The 22,334-nt window shown below is 45.4% G+C and overlaps 1 protein-coding gene across 1 annotated transcript; it reads left to right on the top strand.

The window, feature by feature from the left end:
* The first annotated feature begins 207 nt into the window (after positions 1-207).
* Positions 208-22,130, top strand: LOC138370086 (monocarboxylate transporter 12-like). Its single transcript, XM_069334027.1, has 6 exons — positions 208-338; positions 11,243-11,804; positions 12,146-12,416; positions 16,019-16,903; positions 19,534-19,725; positions 19,858-22,130. Exons 2-6 carry the CDS (start codon positions 11,385-11,387, stop codon positions 20,013-20,015), a joined length of 1,926 nt encoding a protein of 641 aa, XP_069190128.1. The 5' UTR covers positions 208-338; positions 11,243-11,384; the 3' UTR covers positions 20,016-22,130.
* The last annotated feature ends 204 nt before the right edge of the window (positions 22,131-22,334 follow it).

Here is a 22,334-nt window from a genome sequence, read left to right as displayed (position 1 = left end):
GTTCTAAAGATATGATAAGGCATATTTTTTGTATGGTCCCAAACGGGTTATAATTTTATTATTCATATGTAATACTCACTTTGTTAATTTAACCACCATATCCTTGTGAATGTCTCCACTTGAAGATGACCACTCGTAATGTAACCAATCTCCCTTTTAATCTGTCTAATTACTTGTGACAAAACACTAATTAACTCAAAGTGGCAAGAATTATCACCTTGAAACAGGGTTGAGGAAGATTGTGGTGTGTATCTGTGTGGGATAAATCCCCACAGACGCTTACAGTGACCTGGTCAGGTGTGTGTGCATCATACTCCTGCAACGGAGCAACCAGTCTGGTAACTATACCTGTGTTCTTATCTTGAAACACTGCTGCCTCAACACCTTTATATATATATATATATATATATATATATATATATATATATATATATATATATATATATATATATATATATATATATATATATTATATGTATATATATATATATACAGGAAGGTACATTGACTTTATGAGAGTACATACCATTGACGTTTTTACATTCTTGTAAAGCCACTAACACGCATAGCCTTTCGGCCAGGTACTTAATATAACAGATAATTTTAAGTATGTAATTTGTAGGAAAATTGAAAATTTTTAAGAGGTACATGGTAAGAAAGTGCGAAGAAAATTACTAGGTACATTATAGTAAAATTTGATGATTATCAACAGGTGCATTGTAACATAATTTGTTTCTAGTTTCTAATACATTGTAGTAAAATGTGCGTTCAACATAACCACCACGATATAAGATGATATCAGTGAATACAGCGGTGAAGTTGTATGCCTTAGGCACATATACTGGGGGAGTGAGTAGCACAAGCTACTGTGCGAGTTTAAGGCACTTGGTAAGAAACTGTGAGGATCAAATTAGATATTTTTTTGTTTTATTTTTGAATAAGGCTTAGGTTGGACAGCTTTTTAATTCGTGAGTTCCATAGACTAGGTCCCTTTATTTACATAAGTGTGTCTACACAGATTTAGTTTGACTCTGGGGATATCAAAGTGATATTTATTTCTGGTGTGGCGATTATGGGTTCTACACATCTGTTAATTTAGGAACTATTAAGGCAGTTCCTAAATTAACATGAAGGCAGATCTGCCGTGATCCGTTAATGCTTAGCATGTTTAATGATTTAAACAGAGGGGCTGCGAGTGAGGGAGATATACTACTGTTAATGGTAGAGTTGGGGAGATTATATCATTGATGGCTACATATTGGTGTCTGTCACCAAGACAGGATCGAATATATTTCAGGTTAAGGCCTCAGATTCCATAATGGTGAAGTTTAAGTAAGAGATATTTATTGCTACCTGTATCAAAGGCCATTCTCAGGTCAATGAAGAGTACAATTAAGAACACACTTTTGGCAAGGGCTGCATAGATTATATCAAGCAAACTAATAAGTGCATCATTAGTACACTTTTGGGAGAGGAAGCCAAATTAACAGGGACTTAGTATGTTGAATTTTACGAGGTAGGAGTAGAGCATTTCGTAAATACATTTTTCAAATATTTTTTATAATTTAGATTTGATATTGATCTATAATTGTTTATGTCTGCCGTATCGCCTCCTTTATGAACTAGCGTTATTTGTGTTATTTTTAAGGATATAAGGGTATGACACTGCCAGTGTTGTGGCAGTAGTATTACTGCCACAACATTGCTACCACAACACAGCTGCCACAACACTGCTACCACAACACTGCTACCACAACACTGCTACCACAACACAGCTACCACAACACTGCTACCACAACACTGCTACCACAACACAGCTACCACAACACAGCTGCCACAACACTGCTACCACAACACTGCTACCACAACACAGCTACCACAACACTGCTACCACAACACAGCTACCACAACACAGCTGCCACAACACTGCTACCACAACACAGCTGCCACAACACAGCTACCACAACACAGCTACGACAACACAGCTGCCACAACACAGCTACCACAACACAGCTGCCACAACACAGCTACCACAACACAGCTACCACAACACAGCTGCCACAACACAGCTACCACAACACAGCTACCACAACACAGCTACCACAACACAGCTACCACAACACAGCTGCCACAACACAGCTACCACAACACAGCTGCCACAACACAGCTACCACAACACTGCTACAACAACACAGCTACCACAACACAGCTGCCACAACACTGCTACCACAACACTGCTACCACAACACAGCTACCACAACACAGCTGCCACAACACAGCTACCACAACACTGCTACAACAACACAGCTACCACAACACAGCTGCCACAACACTGCTACCACAACACAGCTACCACAACACAGCTGCCACAACACAGCTGCCACAACACTGCTACCACAACACAGCTACCACAACACAGCTGCCACAACACAGCTGCCACAACACTGCTACCACAACACAGCTACCACAACACAGCTGCCACAACACAGCTGCCACAACACAGCTGCCACAACACAGCTACCACAACACAGCTGCCACAACACAGCTTCCACAACACAGCTGCCACAACACAGCTGCCACAACACTGCTACCACAACACAGCTACCACAACACAGCTGCCACAACACAGCTTCCACAACACTGCTACCACAACACAGCTACCACAACACAGCTGCCACAACACAGCTGCCACAACACTGCTACCACAACACAGCTACCACAACACAGCTGCCACAACACAGCTGCCACAACACAGCTGCCACAACACAGCTACCACAACACAGCTGCCACAACACAGCTTCCACAACACAGCTGCCACAACACAGCTGCCACAACACTGCTACCACAACACAGCTACCACAACACAGCTGCCACAACACAGCTTCCACAACACTGCTACCACAACACAGCTACCACAACACAGCTGCCACAACACAGCTGCCACAACACAGCTGCCACAACACAGCTGCCACAACACAGCTACCACAACACAGCTGCCACAACACAGCTTCCACAACACAGCTGCCACAACACTGCTGCCACAACACTGCTACCACAACACAGCTACCACAACACAGCTGCCACAACACAGCTTCCACAACACTGCTACCACAACACAGCTACCACAACACAGCTGCCACAACACAGCTGCCACAACACAGCTGCCACAACACAGCTACCACAACACAGCTGCCACAACACAGCTTCCACAACACAGCTGCCACAACACAGCTGCCACAACACAGCTACAACAACACAGCTACCACAACACAGCTGCCACAACACAGCTACCACAACACAGCTACCACAACACAGCTGCCACAACACAGCTACCACAACACAGCTACCACAACACAGCTGCCACAACACAGCTACCACAACACAGCTACCACAACACAGCTGCCACAACACAGCTGCCACAACACAGCTGCCACAACACAGCTGCCACAACACTGCTACAACAACACAGCTACCACAACACAGCTGCCACAACACTGCTACCACAACACTGCTACCACAACACAGCTACCACAACACAGCTGCCACAACACAGCTACCACAACACTGCTACAACAACACAGCTACCACAACACAGCTGCCACAACACTGCTACCACAACACAGCTACCACAACACAGCTGCCACAACACAGCTGCCACAACACTGCTACCACAACACAGCTACCACAACACAGCTGCCACAACACAGCTGCCACAACACTGCTACCACAACACAGCTACCACAACACAGCTGCCACAACACAGCTGCCACAACACTGCTACCACAACACAGCTACCACAACACAGCTGCCACAACACAGCTTCCACAACACAGCTGCCACAACACAGCTGCCACAACACAGCTACAACAACACAGCTACCACAACACAGCTGCCACAACACAGCTACCACAACACAGCTACCACAACACAGCTGCCACAACACAGCTACCACAACACAGCTACCACAACACAGCTGCCACAACACAGCTACCACAACACAGCTACCACAACACAGCTGCCACAACACAGCTGCCACAACACAGCTGCCACAACACAGCTGCCACAACACTGCTACAACAACACAGCTACCACAACACAGCTGCCACAACACTGCTACCACAACACTGCTACCACAACACAGCTACCACAACACAGCTGCCACAACACAGCTACCACAACACTGCTACAACAACACAGCTACCACAACACAGCTGCCACAACACTGCTACCACAACACAGCTACCACAACACAGCTGCCACAACACAGCTGCCACAACACTGCTACCACAACACAGCTACCACAACACAGCTGCCACAACACAGCTGCCACAACACTGCTACCACAACACAGCTACCACAACACAGCTGCCACAACACAGCTGCCACAACACAGCTGCCACAACACAGCTACCACAACACAGCTGCCACAACACAACTTCCACAACACAGCTGCCACAACAGAGCTGCCACAACACTGCTACCACAACACAGCTACCACAACACAGCTGCCACAACACAGCTGCCACAACACAGCTGCCACAACACAGCTGCCACAACACAGCTGCCACAACACAGCTGCCACAACACAGCTTCCACAACACAGCTGCCACAACACAGCTGCCACAACATAGCTACAACAACACAGCTACCACAACACAGCTGCCACAACACAGCTGCCACAACACTGCTACCACAACACTGCTGCCACAACACAGCTTCCCCAACACAGCTGCCACAACACAGCTGCCACAACACAGCTACCACAACACAGCTACCACAACACAGCTAGCACAACACAGCTGCCACAACACAGCTTCCACAACACTGCTACCACAACACAGCTTCCACAACACAGCTGCCACAACACAGCTGCCACAACACAGCTGCCACAACACAGCTGCCACAACACAGCTACCACAACACAGCTGCCACAACACAGCTACAACAACACAGCTGCCACAACACAGCTACAACAACACAGCTACCACAACACAGCTACCACAACACAGCTGCCACAACACAGCTGCCACAACACAGCTGCCACAACACAGCTGCCACAACACAGCTACCACAACACAGCTGCCACAACACAGCTACAACAACACAGCTTCCACAACACAGCTACCACAACACAGCTACCACAACACAGCTGCCACAACACAGCTGCCACAACACTGCTACCACAACACTGCTGCCACAACACAGCTGCCACAACACTGCTACGACAACACTGCTACCACAACACAGCTACCACAACACAGCTGCCACAACACAGCTACCACAACACTGCTACAACAACACAGCTACCACAACACAGCTGCCACAACACAGCTACCACAACACTGCTACAACAACACAGCTACCACAACACAGCTACCACAACACAGCTGCCACAACACAGCTGCCACAACACAGCTGCCACAACACAGCTACCACAACACTGCTACAACAACACAGCTACCACAACACTGCTACCACAACACAGCTACCACAACACAGCTGCCACAACACAGCTGCCACAACACTGCTACCACAACACAGCTACCACAACACAGCTGCCACAACACAGCTGCCACAACACTGCTACCACAACACAGCTACCACAACACAGCTGCCACAACACAGCTGCCACAACACAGCTGCCACAACACAGCTACCACAACACAGCTGCCACAACACAGCTTCCACAACACAGCTGCCACAACACAGCTGCCACAACACTGCTACCACAACACAGCTACCACAACACAGCTGCCACAACACAGCTTCCACAACACTGCTGCCACAACACAGCTACCACAACACAGCTGCCACAACACAGCTGCCACAACACAGCTGCCACAACACAGCTGCCACAACACAGCTACCACAACACAGCTGCCACAACACAGCTTCCACAACACAGCTGCCACAACACAGCTGCCACAACACTGCTACCACAACACAGCTACCACAACACAGCTGCCACAACACTGCTACCACAACACAGCTACCACAACACAGCTGCCACAACACAGCTGCCACAACACAGCTGCCACAACACAGCTACCACAACACAGCTGCCACAACACAGCTTCCACAACACAGCTGCCACAACACAGCTGCCACAACACTGCTGCCACAACACAGCTTCCCCAACACAGCTGCCACAACACAGCTGCCACAACACAGCTACCACAACACAGCTACCACAACACAGCTGCCACAACACTGCTACCACAACACAGCTTCCACAACACAGCTGCCACAACACAGCTGCCACAACACAGCTGCCACAACACAGCTGCCACAACACAGCTACCACAACACAGCTACAACAACACAGCTGCCACAACACAGCTGCCACAACACAGCTACAACAACACAGCTACCACAACACAGCTACCACAACACAGCTGCCACAACACAGCTGCCACAACACAGCTGCCACAACACAGCTACCACAACACAGCTGCCACAACACAGCTACAACAACACAGCTTCCACAACACAGCTACCACAACACAGCTACCACAACACCGCTGCCACAACACAGCTGCCACAACACTGCTACCACAACACTGCTGCCACAACACAGCTGCCACAACACAGCTGCCACAACACAGCTGCCACAACACAGCTGCCACAACACAGCTACAACAACACAGCTGCCACAACACAGCTGCCACAACACAGCTACAACAACACACCTGCCACAACACAGCTGCCACAACACAGCTACCACAACACAGCTACCACAACACAGCTGCCACAACACAGCTGCCACAACACTGCTACCACAACACTGCTGCCACAACACAGCTGCCACAACACAGCTGCCACAACACAGCTACAACAACACAGCTGCCACAACACAGCTGCCACAACACAGCTACAACAACACAGCTGCCACAACACAGCTGCCACAACACAGCTACAACAACACAGCTACAACAACACAGCTACAACAACACAGCTGCCACAACACAGCTGCCACAACACAGCTACCACAACACAGCTACAACAACACAGCTGCCACAACACAGCTACAACAACACAGCTGCCACAACACAGCTGCCACAACACAGCTACCACAACACAGCTACAACAACACAGCTACAACAACACAGCTACAACAACACAGCTGCCACAACACAGCTACAACAACACAGCTACAACAACACAGCTACAACAACACAGCTGCCACAACACAGCTACAACAACACAGCTACCACCACACAGCTACAACAACACAGTTGCCACAACACAGCTACAACAACACAGCTACAACAACACAGCTACCACAACACAGCTACAACAACACAGCTGCCACAACACTGCTGCCACAACACAGCTACAACAACACAGCTGCCACAACACTGCTGCCACAACACAGCTACAACAACACAGCTGCCACAACACAGCTGCCACAACACAGCTACAACAACACAGCTACAACAACACAGCTACAACAACACAGCTACAACAACACAGCTGCCACAACACAGCTACAACAACACAGCTGCCACAACACAGCTGCCACAACACAGCTGCCACAACACTGCTGCCACAACACAGCTACAAGAACACAGCTGCCACAACACAGCTACAACAACACAGTTGCCACAACACAGCTACAACAACACAGCTACAACAACACAGCTACAACAACACAGCTGCCACAACACAGCTGCCACAACACAGCTACAACAACACAGCTGCCACAACACAGCTGCCACAACACAGCTACAACAACACAGCTGCCACAACACAGCTGCCACAACACAGCTACAACAACACAGCTGCCACAACACAGCTGCCACAACACAGCTACAACAACACAGCTGCCACAACACAGCTGCCACAACACAGCTACAACAACACAGCTGCCACAACACAGCTGCCACAACACAGCTGCCACAACACAGCTACAACAACACAGCTGCCACAACACAGCTACAACAACACAGCTGCCACAACACAGCTGCCACAACACAGCTACAACAACACAGCTACAACAACACAGCTACAACAACACAGCTACAACAACACAGCTGCCACAACACAGCTACAACAACACAGCTGCCACAACACAGCTGCCACAACACTGCTGCCACAACACAGCTACAACAACACAGCTGCCACAACACAGCTACAACATCACAGCTGCCACAACACAGCTACAACAACACAGCTGCCACAACACAGCTACAACAACACAGCTGCCACAACACAGCTGCCACAACACAGCTACAACAACACAGCTGCCACAACACAGCTGCCACAACACAGCTACAACAACACAGCTGCCACAACACAGCTACAACAACACAGCTACAACAACACAGCTGCCACAACACAGCTACAACAACACAGCTGCCACAACACAGCTGCCACAACACAGCTACAACATCACAGCTGCCACAACACAGCTACAACAACACAGCTACAACAACACAGCTGCCACAACACAGCTACAACAACACAGCTACAACAACACAGCTACAACAACACAGCTGCCACAACACAGCTACAACAACACAGCTGCCACAACACAGCTGCCACAACACTGCTGCCACAACACAGCTACAACAACACAGCTGCCACAACACAGCTACAACATCACAGCTGCCACAACACAGCTACAACAACACAGCTGCCACAACACAGCTGCCACAACACAGCTACAACATCACAGTTGCCACAACACAGCTACAACAACACAGCTACAACAACACAGCTGCCACAACACAGCTACAACAACACAGCTACAACAACACAGCTACAACAACACAGCTGCCACAACACAGCTGCCACAACACTGCTGCCACAACACAGCTACAACAACACAGCTGCCACAACACAGCTGCCACAACACAGCTACAACAACACAGCTACAACAACACAGCTGCCACAACACAGCTGCCACAACACAGCTGCCACAACACAGCTGCCACAACACAGCTGCCACAACACAGCTACAACAACACAGCTGCCACAACACAGCTGCCACAACACAGCTTCCACAACACAGCTGCCACAACACAGCTACGACAACACAGCTACCACAACACAGCTGCCACAACACAGCTGCCACAACACAGCTACCACAACACAGCTTCCACAACACAGCTACAACAACACAGCTGCCACAACACAGCTACAACAACACAGCTACCACAACACAGCTGCCACAACACAGCTGCCACAACACAGCTTCCACAACACAGCTGCCACAACACAGCTACAACAACACAGCTGCCACAACACAGCTGCCACAACACAGCTACCACAACACAGCTTCCACAACACAGCTGCCACAACACAGCTTCCACAACACAGCTGCCACAACACAGCTGCCACAACACAGCTACAACAACACAGCTACCACAACACAGCTACCACAACACAGCTGCCACAACACAGCTTCCACAACACAGCTGCCACAACACAGCTGCCACAACACAGCTGCCACAACACAGCTGCCACAACACAGCTGCCACAACACAGCTACCACAACACAGCTTCCACAACACAGCTGCCACAACACAGCTACCACAACACTGCTGCCACAACACAGCTGCCACAACACAGCTACAACAACACAGCTGCCACAACACAGCTGCCACAACACAGCTACAACAACACAGCTACCACAACACAGCTACAACAACACAGCTGCCACAGCACAGCTACAACAACACAGCTGCCACAACACAACTGCCACAACACAGCTACCACAACACAGCTACCACAACACAGCTACAACAACACAGCTACCACAACGCAGCTGCCACAACACAGCTACAACAACACTGTTGCCACAACACAGCTACAACAACACAGCTACAACAACACAGCTACCACAACACAGCTACAACAACACAGCTACCACAACACAGCTGCCACAACACTGCTACCACAACACAGCTACCACAACACAGCTGCCACAACACAGCTTCCACAACACTGCTACCACAACACAGCTACCACAACACAGCTGCCACAACACAGCTTCCACAACACTGCTACCACAACACAGCTACCACAACACAGCTACAACAACACAGCTACCACAACACAGCTACAACAACACAGCTACAACAACACAGCTACCACAACACAGCTGCCACAACACTGCTACCACAACACAGCTACCACAACACAGCTACCACAACACAGCTGCCACAACACAGCTTCCACAACACAGCTGCCACAACACAGCTTCCACAACACTGCTACCACAACACAGCTACCACAACACAGCTACAACAACACAGCTACCACAACACAGCTACAACAACACAGCTGCCACAACACAGCTGCCACAACACAGCTACCACAACACAGCTACAACAACACAGCTGCCACAACACAGCTACCACAACACAGCTACCACCACACAGCTACCACAACACAGCTGCCACAACACAGCTACAACAACACAGCTACAACAACACAGCTGCCACAACACAGCTACCACAACACAGCTACCACCACACAGCTACCACAACACAGCTACCACCACACAGCTACCACAACACAGCTACCAGAGTGACTTTTCACCTCGCATTAAGATGTGAATGAATGTCTCCTGGACCTGTTTAATATGAGTGCAATAGACCTGCTGTGTTTCCCACTTACGGTGTCAAGCCCTAATAACTCAGACGCAAATATTCCCTCACTTCTATTCAGCTGCATAAGCTGAGCCTGCAAACACAGGGCAGCGTTTAGGAACCTAAACACAATAACATTCAACATGATTTACATCTCATATGTTAGGTGAGTAATAGAGTCTAAAGTAAACATTATTAAAATATAGAGGTTTGCCACACGATTACTTCCAAAATTGATGAGGTTGAGATACCAACATAGACTGAAAATAACTAAACTAAATTGAACTGGAAGAAAGGAGGAATAGAGGGGACATGATCCAGACGTATATAGTACATACGGAAATCGATGAAATAGAACCAGGTGGGGTACCGCGGAGGTGCTAGCACGCTCACCAGGGTGTACCGCGGAGGTGCTAGCACGCTCACCAGGGTGTACCGCGGAGGTGCTAGCACGCTCACCAGGGTGTACCGCGGAGGTGCTAGCACGCTCACCAGGGTGTACCGCGGAGGTGCTAGCACGCTCACCAGGGTGTACCGCGGAGGTGCTAGCACGCATACATAGTGCTAACTTCAGTGATTTATATATGTTGATGAAAACAACCTGATACACATTCTTTACATTTTACCTCGTATCGTTGTGTTCGCAGGTCGAGTGCAGGAGATGTGACGGAGAGCGCCCAGGAGAGACGAAGCCCAGTGTGCGAGGTGCGAGAGAGGAGCAGGGTCCGGTCACAGAGGGGCCGATGACATACTACTGTCATCTGTAAACCCAACGAGAATAGATGGAAAATGACGGGTGTCACAAGGCAGGAGTCGAGTGCCCAGACCGCGGACCAGAAGATAACCAGCGATGAAAGTAATATTGAAACCTGTGAGAAATGTGATACAGATAACAATCTGTCTTGTGAAAATTGTAAGATAAAGAGGAATGAAGGGGAGTTAGATGAATGTCTTCCAAAAAATGACGAGACGGAGTGTCCGGATGGCGGGAAAGATCCAGGGGCGCAGTTGTGCGCTCCCAACACGCCCTTAACTCGACCACATGAAGCAGCCTCACAAGGCAGCCGTGCTACTAACCGAGGAAATGTTTTCCCAGATGGAAAGCAAACGTTAACCAATTTAGACGTGGCAGAGAAGTCAACAGGTGGCATGGTAGTGCCTGACGGAGGCTGGGGATGGTTGGTGGCACTCGGCAGTTTCATTATCTCGGTAAGTTTCAGTGCCATGTACTCACTTGCATATAGGACATAAATTTGCCATGACTGACCCCCTTGCTGTCCTAATTTGCGAATATTTACATGGGTATTGTTGAAGAAAATGTCCTGGTTAATCTGGGCCTTCAACCAGATGTCTACTGCACTGAAGAATGATGATATAGTATCGAAGGAAATGCTTGGTTATACTTGGTGATACTTGGGGGGTGGACAGTAAAGGTAAACCGCCTCTCCTGGATGTAACAGTCTGGGAAAGGAATGATGGCTTCCGCACTCCTCCTCTCTGTACCAAGGGTACTAACAAGATAGACGTAATGTATAACTCTCATCCCCCAGATGTTGGCGCTGTCTCTTGCTCCATGCTTCGGAATTTTATTCTCCGGCTTCCTGCTGGATCTGAACACTCCTTCTGCTACCACCAGCTGGATATTCAACATGCAGTGGCTCATCTGGCACTTGATGGGACCCCTCGTCCGTCCCCTGGCGAAGGAGTTCGGCTGGAGGAGGATTGGTTACTTGGGAGGCTTACTTGTCTCTTCTTCAATTATTATCTCTGCGTTCTCGCCCTCAGCGCAGTTTCTCTTCTTCTCCTATTCTCTTCTGAGTGGTGAGTTGGTTTGCTTCTTGTTGGATTAGTTTAACTGTATTCATCTAAATATTCTAACCAAAATATGCAAAAAAGTAATGAATAAATGCTTCACTGAATAGGTACTTCTACCACTCCTTGACTTTACATCGCTGGTGATCTGATCTTTTACTCAAGTCAATATTTGATGAGATAATATAATCTTTTCTTCTGTTTTGTTTAAACAATTTCAGCTAAAAAAGTCATCCACACTTCCGTAGAAATAAATATTCCATTCACTTGGGCTGTAGGAGATTCGAACCCTGGACCCCACGCGTGTGAGGCCCAAACTCTATCGACCGAGCTATTCTACTACTACTCGATAACTCGGTCGATAGAGCTTCGGGCTCACATAAGAACATAAGAACAAAGGCAACTGCAGAAGGCCTATTGGCCTATACAAGGCAGCTCCTATCATATAACCACCCAATCCCACTCATATACTTGTCCAACCCGCGCTTGAAACAATCGAGGGACCCCACCTCCACCACGTTACGCGGTAATTGGTTCCACAAATCAACAACCCTGTTACTGAACCAGTATTTACCCAAGTCTTTCCTAAATCTAAACTTATCCAATTTATACCCATTGTTTCGTGTTCTGTCTTGTGTTGATACTTTTAATACCCTATTAATATCCCCTTTGTTATGTCCATTCACCCACTTGTAAACCTCTATCATGTCACCCCTAACTCTTCGCCTTTCCAGTGAATGCAACTTAAGCTTTGTTAATCTTTCTTCATATGAAAGATTTCTAATTTGGGGAATTAACTTAGTCATTTTACGCTGGACACGTTCAAGTGAATTTATATCCATTCTATAATATGGCGACCAAAACTGAACTGCATAATCTAAATGGGGACTAACTAGAGCAAGATATAGCTTGAGAACCACACCAGGTGTCTTGTTACTAACGCTGCGATTAATAAATCCAAGTGTCCGATTTGCCTTATTACGAACATTTATGCAATGATCCTTTTGTTTTAAATTCTTACTAATCATAACTCCCAGATCCCTTCCGCAATCCGACTTCGCAATCTCAACACCATCTAGCTCGTATCTTTTAACTCTATCATCATTACCTAGCCTCAGAACTTTACATTTATCAGCATTAAACTGCATTTGCCAATCCTTTGACCATTTCAAAACCCTATCTAGATCAACTTGAAGTGATAGTGAGTCCTCCTCCGAATTAATTTCCCTAGCGATTTTCGTATCATCGGCAAATTTGTAAATGTTGCTACTCAAACCTGAATCTAAATCATTTATATATATTATAAACAACAGAGGTCCCAGGACAGAGCCCTGAGGTACTCCACTAACAACATTATCCCACTCTGACTTAACCCCATTTATACTAACTCTCTGTTTCCTTTGGAATAGCCATGCCCTAATCCAAGGTAATATAGCACCCCCAATACCATGAGCTTCTATTTTTTTTAATTAGTCTTTCATGTGGCACTGTATCAAAAGCTTTGCTAAAGTCAAGGTACACAACATCACAATCCTTACCACTATCAACTGCCTCAACTATGCTGGAATAAAAAGTTAGCAAATTTGTTAAACATGAACGGCCATTTGTAAAACCATGTTGCGACACATTTATTAATTTGTTTTTCAAGATGGAGACGAATTGTATTTGCAATTATTGATTCAAGTAACTTTCCCACAATAGACGTTAGGCTAATTGGCCGATAGTTTGACGCAAGTGATCTATCTCCTTTCTTAAAAATTGGTACCACATTAGCTACCTTTCATGACTCGGGCACTCTGCCTGACTCTATTGATTTATTAAATATGGTAGACAGTGGCTCGGAAAGCTCCTCTTTGCATTCTTTAAGCACCCTGGCAAACACTTCATTCGGCCCTGGGGATTTGTTTGGTTTTAGTTTTTCTAATTGCTTAATTACATCCTCCCTGGTAACTACTAAACTAGTCAACCTGTCCTCATCCCCACCCACATAGACTTTTTCGGCTGAAGGCATATTGTTAAGTTCTTCTTTAGTAAATACAGATATAAAATATTTGTTAAAAATACTACTCATCTCCTTGTCATTATCCGTTATTTGACTTGTCTCAGATTTTAATGGATCTATCCTTTCCCTAGTCTTAGTTCGATATAACTAAAAAAAACCTTTAGGATTTGACTTTGCTTGCTCTGCTATGCGAACTTCATAGTTTCTTTTTGCTTTCCTAATCTCTTTTTTAACATTTCTAACCAGTTGTATGAATTCCTGTTCTAAACTGACTTCCCCATTCTTAATCCTTTTGTACCAAGCTCTCTATTTACCTATAAGGTTCTTTAAATTCTTTGTTATCCACTTTGGGTCATTAGTATTCGATGTATTCAATTTGTATGGTATACTACGTTCCTGTGCTTTGTTTAGAATATTCTTAAATAAGTTATATATTAAATCCACATCGAAATCCCCTTTTACGTCACCTATCGCTGGGTTCATGTCTCGCTCCAAGACCGGCCCACACCCCATACCCAAGACTTTCCAATCAATTTGACCCCAAAAAATTTCTTAGGCTATTAAAATCAGCTTTTCGAAAATCTGGCACTTTAACAGAATTTTCTCCTACAGGTCTATTCCATTCTATGCTAAATCTGATTACTTTGTGATCACTGTTCCCTAGCTCAATCCCTATTTCGATGTCATTAATTTGTGTTTCCCTGTTAGTTAACACTAAATCTAAAATATTATTTTCCCGCGTTAGTTCCTTAATGTGTTGCGTAAGAAAGCAATCGTCAATTAATTCTAGAAAATCTTCTGCTTCACTATTCCCTGTTTTGTTCACCCAGTTTATTCCACTAAAATTAAAGTCACCCATGACATAAATACTGTTAGATCTAGATGCTCTAGATATTTCATCCCATATCCTTCATTTCATCCTTTGCTTCCATTCTGTCTAAATTTGGTGGCCTATATATAACTCCTATTATAATATTATTTGCTTTTTCGTTTAATTCTATCCAAATAGTTTCTGTGTGTGGCTCAGTTTTGATTCCCTCTTTGAGACTACATTTCAAATTGTCCCTAACATATATGGCTACTCCCCCTCCTCATCTAATATATCTATCTGTGTGAAATAGTTTAAATCCATTTATTTGATATTCAGCTAATAGTTCTCTATTTTCTACATTCATCCACGTTTCGGTAAGTGCAATAATATCTATTTTTTTTCTGTGCAGTCAAGTGCATTTAATTCGTTAATTTTATTTCTTAGACTTCTACTGTTAGTGTAATATACCCTAAGTGAATTGTTATTTTGAGGCCCTTTTCTTTCCCTGATCATTTTGCCAATTTTTTTCTCCCACGAACACATACTTTTATTACCTCCTTCCTCCATATCAATTCCCATACCACTATCTACTAACAGTTTAAACCCAAACAAACACCTCTAACCACTGGTTCCAACGAGTTCGTAACAGCAACAACCCCAGCCCTCGATAGATGCACCCCATCACGAGCATACATTTCATTTCTTCCATAGAAGTGTTCCCAGTTGTCTATGAAAGATATTGCATTTGATTTGCAATTTTCAAGACATAATTGTTAATGCATTTTTCCCCTAACACAGGTATCGGTGGAGGGCTTATCTGTAGCGTAAGCTTTATCACGCTTCCTATGTATTTTGACCGTCGACGAGGCCTGTCCAACACTTTCCTGGTGGTCGGGATCTGCGCGGGACAGACCGCCAATCCTCCGTTAGTACGCTACTTACTTGCTCAGTATACCTTTAAAGGAGCAGCTCTTATATTGGGCGGAATTATGATGAATTGCTTAGTGGCAGTTACTTTATTCCAGCCGGTAAAGTGGCACATGAAGCCACGACGAGGAGAGACAGATCCTCCACAGGAAGGACTCGCCCTTCTGAAGCCTCAAACTGAAAGCTCGGGTCATAGGGAGTGTGTGATTGTATCTCCTCTAGTGGTTGATGAAGAGCGTCCCAACGAGAAATCAGAATCAGCAAGTGCCAAGGGTGACGAGAGACTCAGGCCAGCACCTGCTGATGGCCACCATGAGAGTCATAGTTCCTTGAACATAGTCATGTCAGGAGACGTTGCGTTTGGGGTATTTATTTCAAGTACTGAATCTCTCGGGTCCGTTGACAGAGAAATAGATCATACATCCTTGGGTTGCATGTTAAGACTGAAAGGATTGATTATGCGTGTGACAGAAACATTATTGGCAGATATGGTTGTTCTTCGGTCATATCGTGCTCTTATTATTTCCTTTGGAAACTTGTTTTCCCTGAGCAGCTATTTCAACTTTGTAATGATGGTACCCTTTGCGATGCGAGCTGCCGGCCACAGCCTCGAGGACGCTGCTTGGTGCATCTCTGTGATGGGTTTCTGCAACCTGGTGACCCGTCTAGTCATCTCTCCCCTGGCCGACTGGAAGAGATTCAACATGCGACTGTGCGCCCTCTTCGGCTACGCTATTATGACAATTGCAATATTTGGTAAAACAACTCTTGTCTTATTTATGTGTGCTGACCTGTTTACATATTAATGTAATAAATTAACTAACGTTGATACTAAAATGTAAATCATGTTTGCTGTTAATTTGTGAACATTGCTTGAAAATTCTCCATTGATGTTCCACATTGACTATTTATTTATATATATACAAGTATCATTCTCTTCTGTCTTCTTCATCTGCCCCAAGCCTAACAACGTGTAATTGTGTCTATTGTCTTTCCGTTCACGGCTTGGTCACGTAGCCTGATGCAAGGCTTGGTCACGTAGCCTGATGCAAGGCTTGGTCACGTAGCCTGATGCAAGGCTTGGTCACGTAGCCTGATGCAAGGCTTGGTCACGTAGCCTGATGCAAGGCTTGGTCACGTAGCCTGATGCAAGGCTTGGTCACGTAGCCTGATGCAAGGCTTGGTCACGTAGCCTGATGCAAGGCTTGGTCACGTAGCCTGATGCAAGGCTTGGTCACGTAGCCTGATGCAAGGCTTGGTCACGTAGCCTGATGCAAGGCATGTCCACGTAACCTGATGCAAGGCTTGGTCACGTAGCCTGATGCAAGGCTTGGTCACGTAGCCTGATGCAAGGCATGTCCACGTAGCCTGGTTCGAGGCTTGGCCACGTGTTACTGGCTTAGCACCAGTGTGCGTAGTGAGTGTTTGGTTTAAATTTAGTAACATTTACTGAAGACGCATTTTAACACTTATTTAACATTAAATTTACTGAAGATGCAAAATAAGGTTAGGAATAAATTCTGAAGACTCAACATCAGTAAAAGATATAATAGGCTTTAACAATGGACGAAAAACCGGAAGATGCAGTTTAATGCTGACAAATATAGGAGTCTTAGCGTAAGAAATTTGAATGAAAAATAACTGAATATCAGCTCAATAACATTGGAATTGCATAATTAGAATACGAAAAAGAATTGGGAATTATGATAATTGGGGATCATAATATATCAACAGATAAATATTCGGAATAAAGCAATTAAAATTATGGGATACAGTTATATATTTACTTGATAGGGTACCCAGTGGTGCCCGAATCGACACAATAAAAAAATATAGTTGTGCCATTAGAGTGTAGGGAGCCCCTAGAACACACATAGTTGTGTCATTAAGCGTAAGGAGCCCCTAGAACACACACAGTTGTGTCATTTAAGTGTAAGGAGCCTCTGGAACACAAATAGTTGTGTCATTTAAGTGTAGAGAGCCCCTAGCACGTAAATCTGGTATCAGAACATATGTTTAGCATGTTGGGATTTGGGTGATTATGTTATACATTCTCATAATGACAATAACATGAACAGCGTTTTGGCAAGTATTAAAGCTAACAAGGAAGTTCAGGTTAGCATTGAGAATGTGCAGTGATTTGTAAGTTACAAGATAAACTGTCAATCTTAAGCAATTAAATAAAACTAGTGACAGAATAGACAATGATAAATTGCAGTAGTTTGAGAGTTAACAATTAGTCACATAGTGGATAATGTATGCATCATTAGTAATAAGGGCAAGGACGATAATGAGAAATTATATACCGATCACGGTGTTATATGTTTAGATGGTACAGTACATGTTTTTGATTATGTACTTTAAAAGTACAACATCCACGCCGCCCCCCGCCACCCCCCCCCCCCCCACGCCACCAATACTAGGTGGGTTAGTAGCACGAGGAGGGTACTGTGGCGAGCAAATTAGATCCCTTTATTTCACTTTTGCAAAAAGTATAGGGTGAGCAAATTTTTACAGCATTATGAAGGGGGTTCCATATGTCAGGTCTCTATTAACGTCAAACCCATAGTTCTATCTGGCGTGATGTTCACGGGTCCTGATACATCCTTCTTGGAAGAAGCTTTCTAAGTGCACACTACATAATGTGTGGAGTATGTGTATGTTTATCATACATAGATATTTGAAGAGGACTTCTGTGTCGTCCCCATCTGGACCTGTGTCGTCCCCATCTGGACCTGTGTCGTCCCCATCTGGACCTGTGTCGTCCCCATCTGGACCTGTGTCGTCCCCATCTGGACCTGTGTCGTCCCCATCTGGACCTGTGTCGTCCCCATCTGGACCTGTGTCGTCACCATCTGGACCTGTGTCGCCCCCATCTGGACCTGTGTCGTCCCCATCTGGACCTGTGTCGTCCCCATCTGGACCTGTGTCGTCCCCATCTGGACCTGTGTCGTCCCCATCTGGACCTGTGTCGTCCCCATCTGGACCTGTGTCGTCCCCATCTGGACCTGTGTCGTCACCATCTGGACCTGTGTCGTCACCATCTGGACCTGTGTCGTCACCATCTGGATCTGTGTCGTCCCCATCTGGTCCTGTGTCGTCACCATCTGAATTTGTGTCGTCCCCGTCTACACCTCTGCGTCGTCCTTGTCTGGAGCGCACATTTCACTATAAACCTAATCTATTCTTTACTCTTCTGAACGACAGTTTAAGGGATTAATAGATTGAAACATATAAAGGTTGTAGACAATTAAACTGAAATTGAAATATCTATTTATGGCTTGGGAGCAGTACAATATACAGGTACATACACTGATGAGAAGGGACAACTAGCCGTGTGTGACTGTGACCACAGTGAGGTAATGACTGTTGCCTGCCTTCCACAGTGTTCCCTTTCCTGAGGACCGTCACGCTGGCAGCTGTAGCCATGGCTGTCTTTGGCTTCGGTCTTGGTTCTGCCGTCACGCTGAATAATTTATTAATTATAAAGTTTATGGGTGTAGAAAAGCAGCCAGCGACGTTCGGGGTCACCAGCTTAATAACTGGGTTTGGTTTTCCTATCTTCGGCTCACTCACAGGTATTTATTTCAAGTTATGTAAGTAAGTTTGTACATATTTACATGTTTCAAAACGATAATAAAACTGTTTAAGGAGTATGAGAACGCCCAGTACCAATATTGTTGCGTAATTGAGCGTTGCATATTGTACAGGGTTCATCCGTGACGCGAGCGGAAGCTACGCTATAAGTTTATGGGTTTTGGCCGCCATAATGTCTACCGCCATCGTCCTCTGGCTCATGATGCCCGCGGCCGTCGCCTGCGACCTCAGACGAAGCCACCAAGCCACTCGAGCCACTGCTCGAGTCTGACCGCCCTGCAAGGTCAACAGGAACACCTAGAGTCTGACCCTCTGGCAAGGTTAACAGAAGAACATACAGTTTGACCCTCTGGTGATATTTTGACAATATATGATGGCTATCAAACACTTTCGTAATCGTAACAACGGGGAAATTTTTTCCAGATAAAAGACTAAATAAAGGAAAGCCACATATGTATCGTAAAATAAAATGGAACCAAATATAATACTTCCCTGTCAATTTCTTGCTCGAAGACTAGAATTAAAATAGTTTGAAAAACCATTTAAAATTATAATTTTAATGCTATTAGAACTAAAGGGTCCGTTGGCTTATGCTAAGATGCATAATTTTATTCTAAATCATACACACAAATATATATACAACCTACGCTTTAGTTTAAACAATTCAGCACTCCCACGTCAATAATATTACCCGAAAATCTGTTCCATAATTCTGCAATACAAATCAGTATTTACGAGTCTTTTATAAATCTAAATTTATCAAATTTGTCTATATTGTTTTGTGTTCTGTATGTTGACATATTAGCACCTTATTAACATTCCCTTCTATTACAAGTATTATTGTTTGGTGAATGTTTCTGGTCTCGACTTACACCCAGTAGAGAACCAGCAGTAATATAATGTAATATAAATTATTGCAACTCACAAGTATTCATGTTATTTATGAGTTGGTCGCTAGGCTAGGCTAGGCTAGGCTAGGCTAGGCTAGGCTAGAGATGCGGCAACTCGAGAGAACGGGCTAGTCTGATGTACCAAAAACGGCAGCGGTTGACGTGATGTTCTGTTTATCAATCCTCGGGTGGGTTAGGTTCGGTCAATTTAGTACAACAATCTAGCGATGTTGGAAAGGCTCGGAAAGGCTCGGGAGAACGCGCAGAGTCTACGGGTGCACAGGCACGACTTGATTCTACACACAAGTGTATTTTTTGTATTAACACATTAGGTACATCTGCATTTGTGCAGCTACCTAATGCTGCACAAATAGACTATATGAAGGGGAGTACAGTGTGTCAAAAAGCTAGCTACGTGATGCTAAAAATCCCCATCACACAGGATGGTTAGTCATACAGAGGCATGTGATCAGTAGTCTGCACTGACAGACTCTGGGTGCATTGAGGATATCATGAACACAAGAGTGAATAAGGCAGCAGTGATACTAAAATTCCCCATCTCGCAGGATGGTTAGTAATACAGGGCCATATGTTCAGTACTCTGCACTGGCAAATTTTGGGTGCAATATGAGGTTATCCTCAAGAAAACGCGAGTGAATGAAGTCATTGCAAAGCTCCAGGTACCTCATGCCAACTGGTCTAATAACTGGGCATTCAGTGATGTAGTGTGGGAGATCATGCCCCAGTTATTGCTCACAGAGTTTGCACCTGAAGTGCTCAGGATTGGGTGATCCGTCACCTGTAGCCACCTGTCACAGGTAACCATAACCCAACCTGATCCTGGCAACCACTGTGTCGCACAGTCTGGTGGACGTCTTGTGCTGCCCATAAACATAAGTTTCAGATCTGAACAAATCATATCTTGTTATACTGGTGCTTTCAGGTCGTTGGGAGTCAGTAATTTCTTTCCTATCAGACCTGAGTGTTTGGAACAATATAGTTTTGACAGCAGAGATGGAGATACCTAGATCTAATTTAACTTCATCTTTGTTACACGCTAACTTGGCTGCAATGTCTGTCTCATTGTGATGGGTTATATTTATGTGTGATGGTATCCATACAAAGGAGATTCGAAACCCTTTACTCTGTGCAGCAATTAGGTCATTTATAATTGGTAGTACAAGTGTAGCGTGATGCTACCTGATGCCACTCTATGGTCACAGGCATGCCACCACTCACACTCTACCCATTCCCAAGTGCCTTGTGCCACGGACGATTAGAAATATACCACCTAGTGCCCCCTCTGCCTCTGCAAGGGAGCCCAGGCCCCCACCAAGGCTGCAAGGGAGCCCAGGCCCCCACCAAGGCTATCCCAACCCTGGACACTATTACCTTGTAGGATTTGGGATCACAGCTGCCGACGCAACCCGTTCTCGCAAATTCGTAAAGTCAATATTGACTTATTAACTACGTGCATAGGTGATATACTAAACATAATAGATACCCTTAAAAAGATTCATAGAAAACACCGACCTTACCTAACCTTGTTAGTATCTTAAGATAAGCATCTTATTGCTTCGTAATTACAATTATTACTTAACCTATACCTATTATAGGTTAGGTAATAATTGTAATTACGAAGCTATAAGATGCTTATCTTAAGATACTAACAAGGTTAGGTAAGGTCGGTGTTTTCTATG

This window comes from Procambarus clarkii, chromosome 30, assembly GCF_040958095.1.
Source record: "Procambarus clarkii isolate CNS0578487 chromosome 30, FALCON_Pclarkii_2.0, whole genome shotgun sequence".
NCBI lineage: Eukaryota > Metazoa > Arthropoda > Malacostraca > Decapoda > Cambaridae > Procambarus > Procambarus clarkii.
The sequence above is the reverse complement of the archived record's forward strand: the minus strand, read 5'-3'. Positions and strand labels throughout refer to the sequence as shown.

What these genes read in the sequence shown, in the direction of transcription:
- LOC138370086 (XM_069334027.1), top strand. Translation starts at nt 11,385, where the DNA reads ATGACGGGTGTCACAAGGCAGGAGTCGAGTGCCCAGACCGCGGACCAG. An exon ending in TCGGCAGTTTCATTATCTCG is followed by an intron (nt 11,805 to 12,145) that starts GTAAGTTTCAGT and finishes CTCATCCCCCAG; the next exon opens with ATGTTGGCGCTGTCTCTTGC. An exon ending in CTCCTATTCTCTTCTGAGTG is followed by an intron (nt 12,417 to 16,018) that starts GTGAGTTGGTTT and finishes CCCCTAACACAG; the next exon opens with GTATCGGTGGAGGGCTTATC.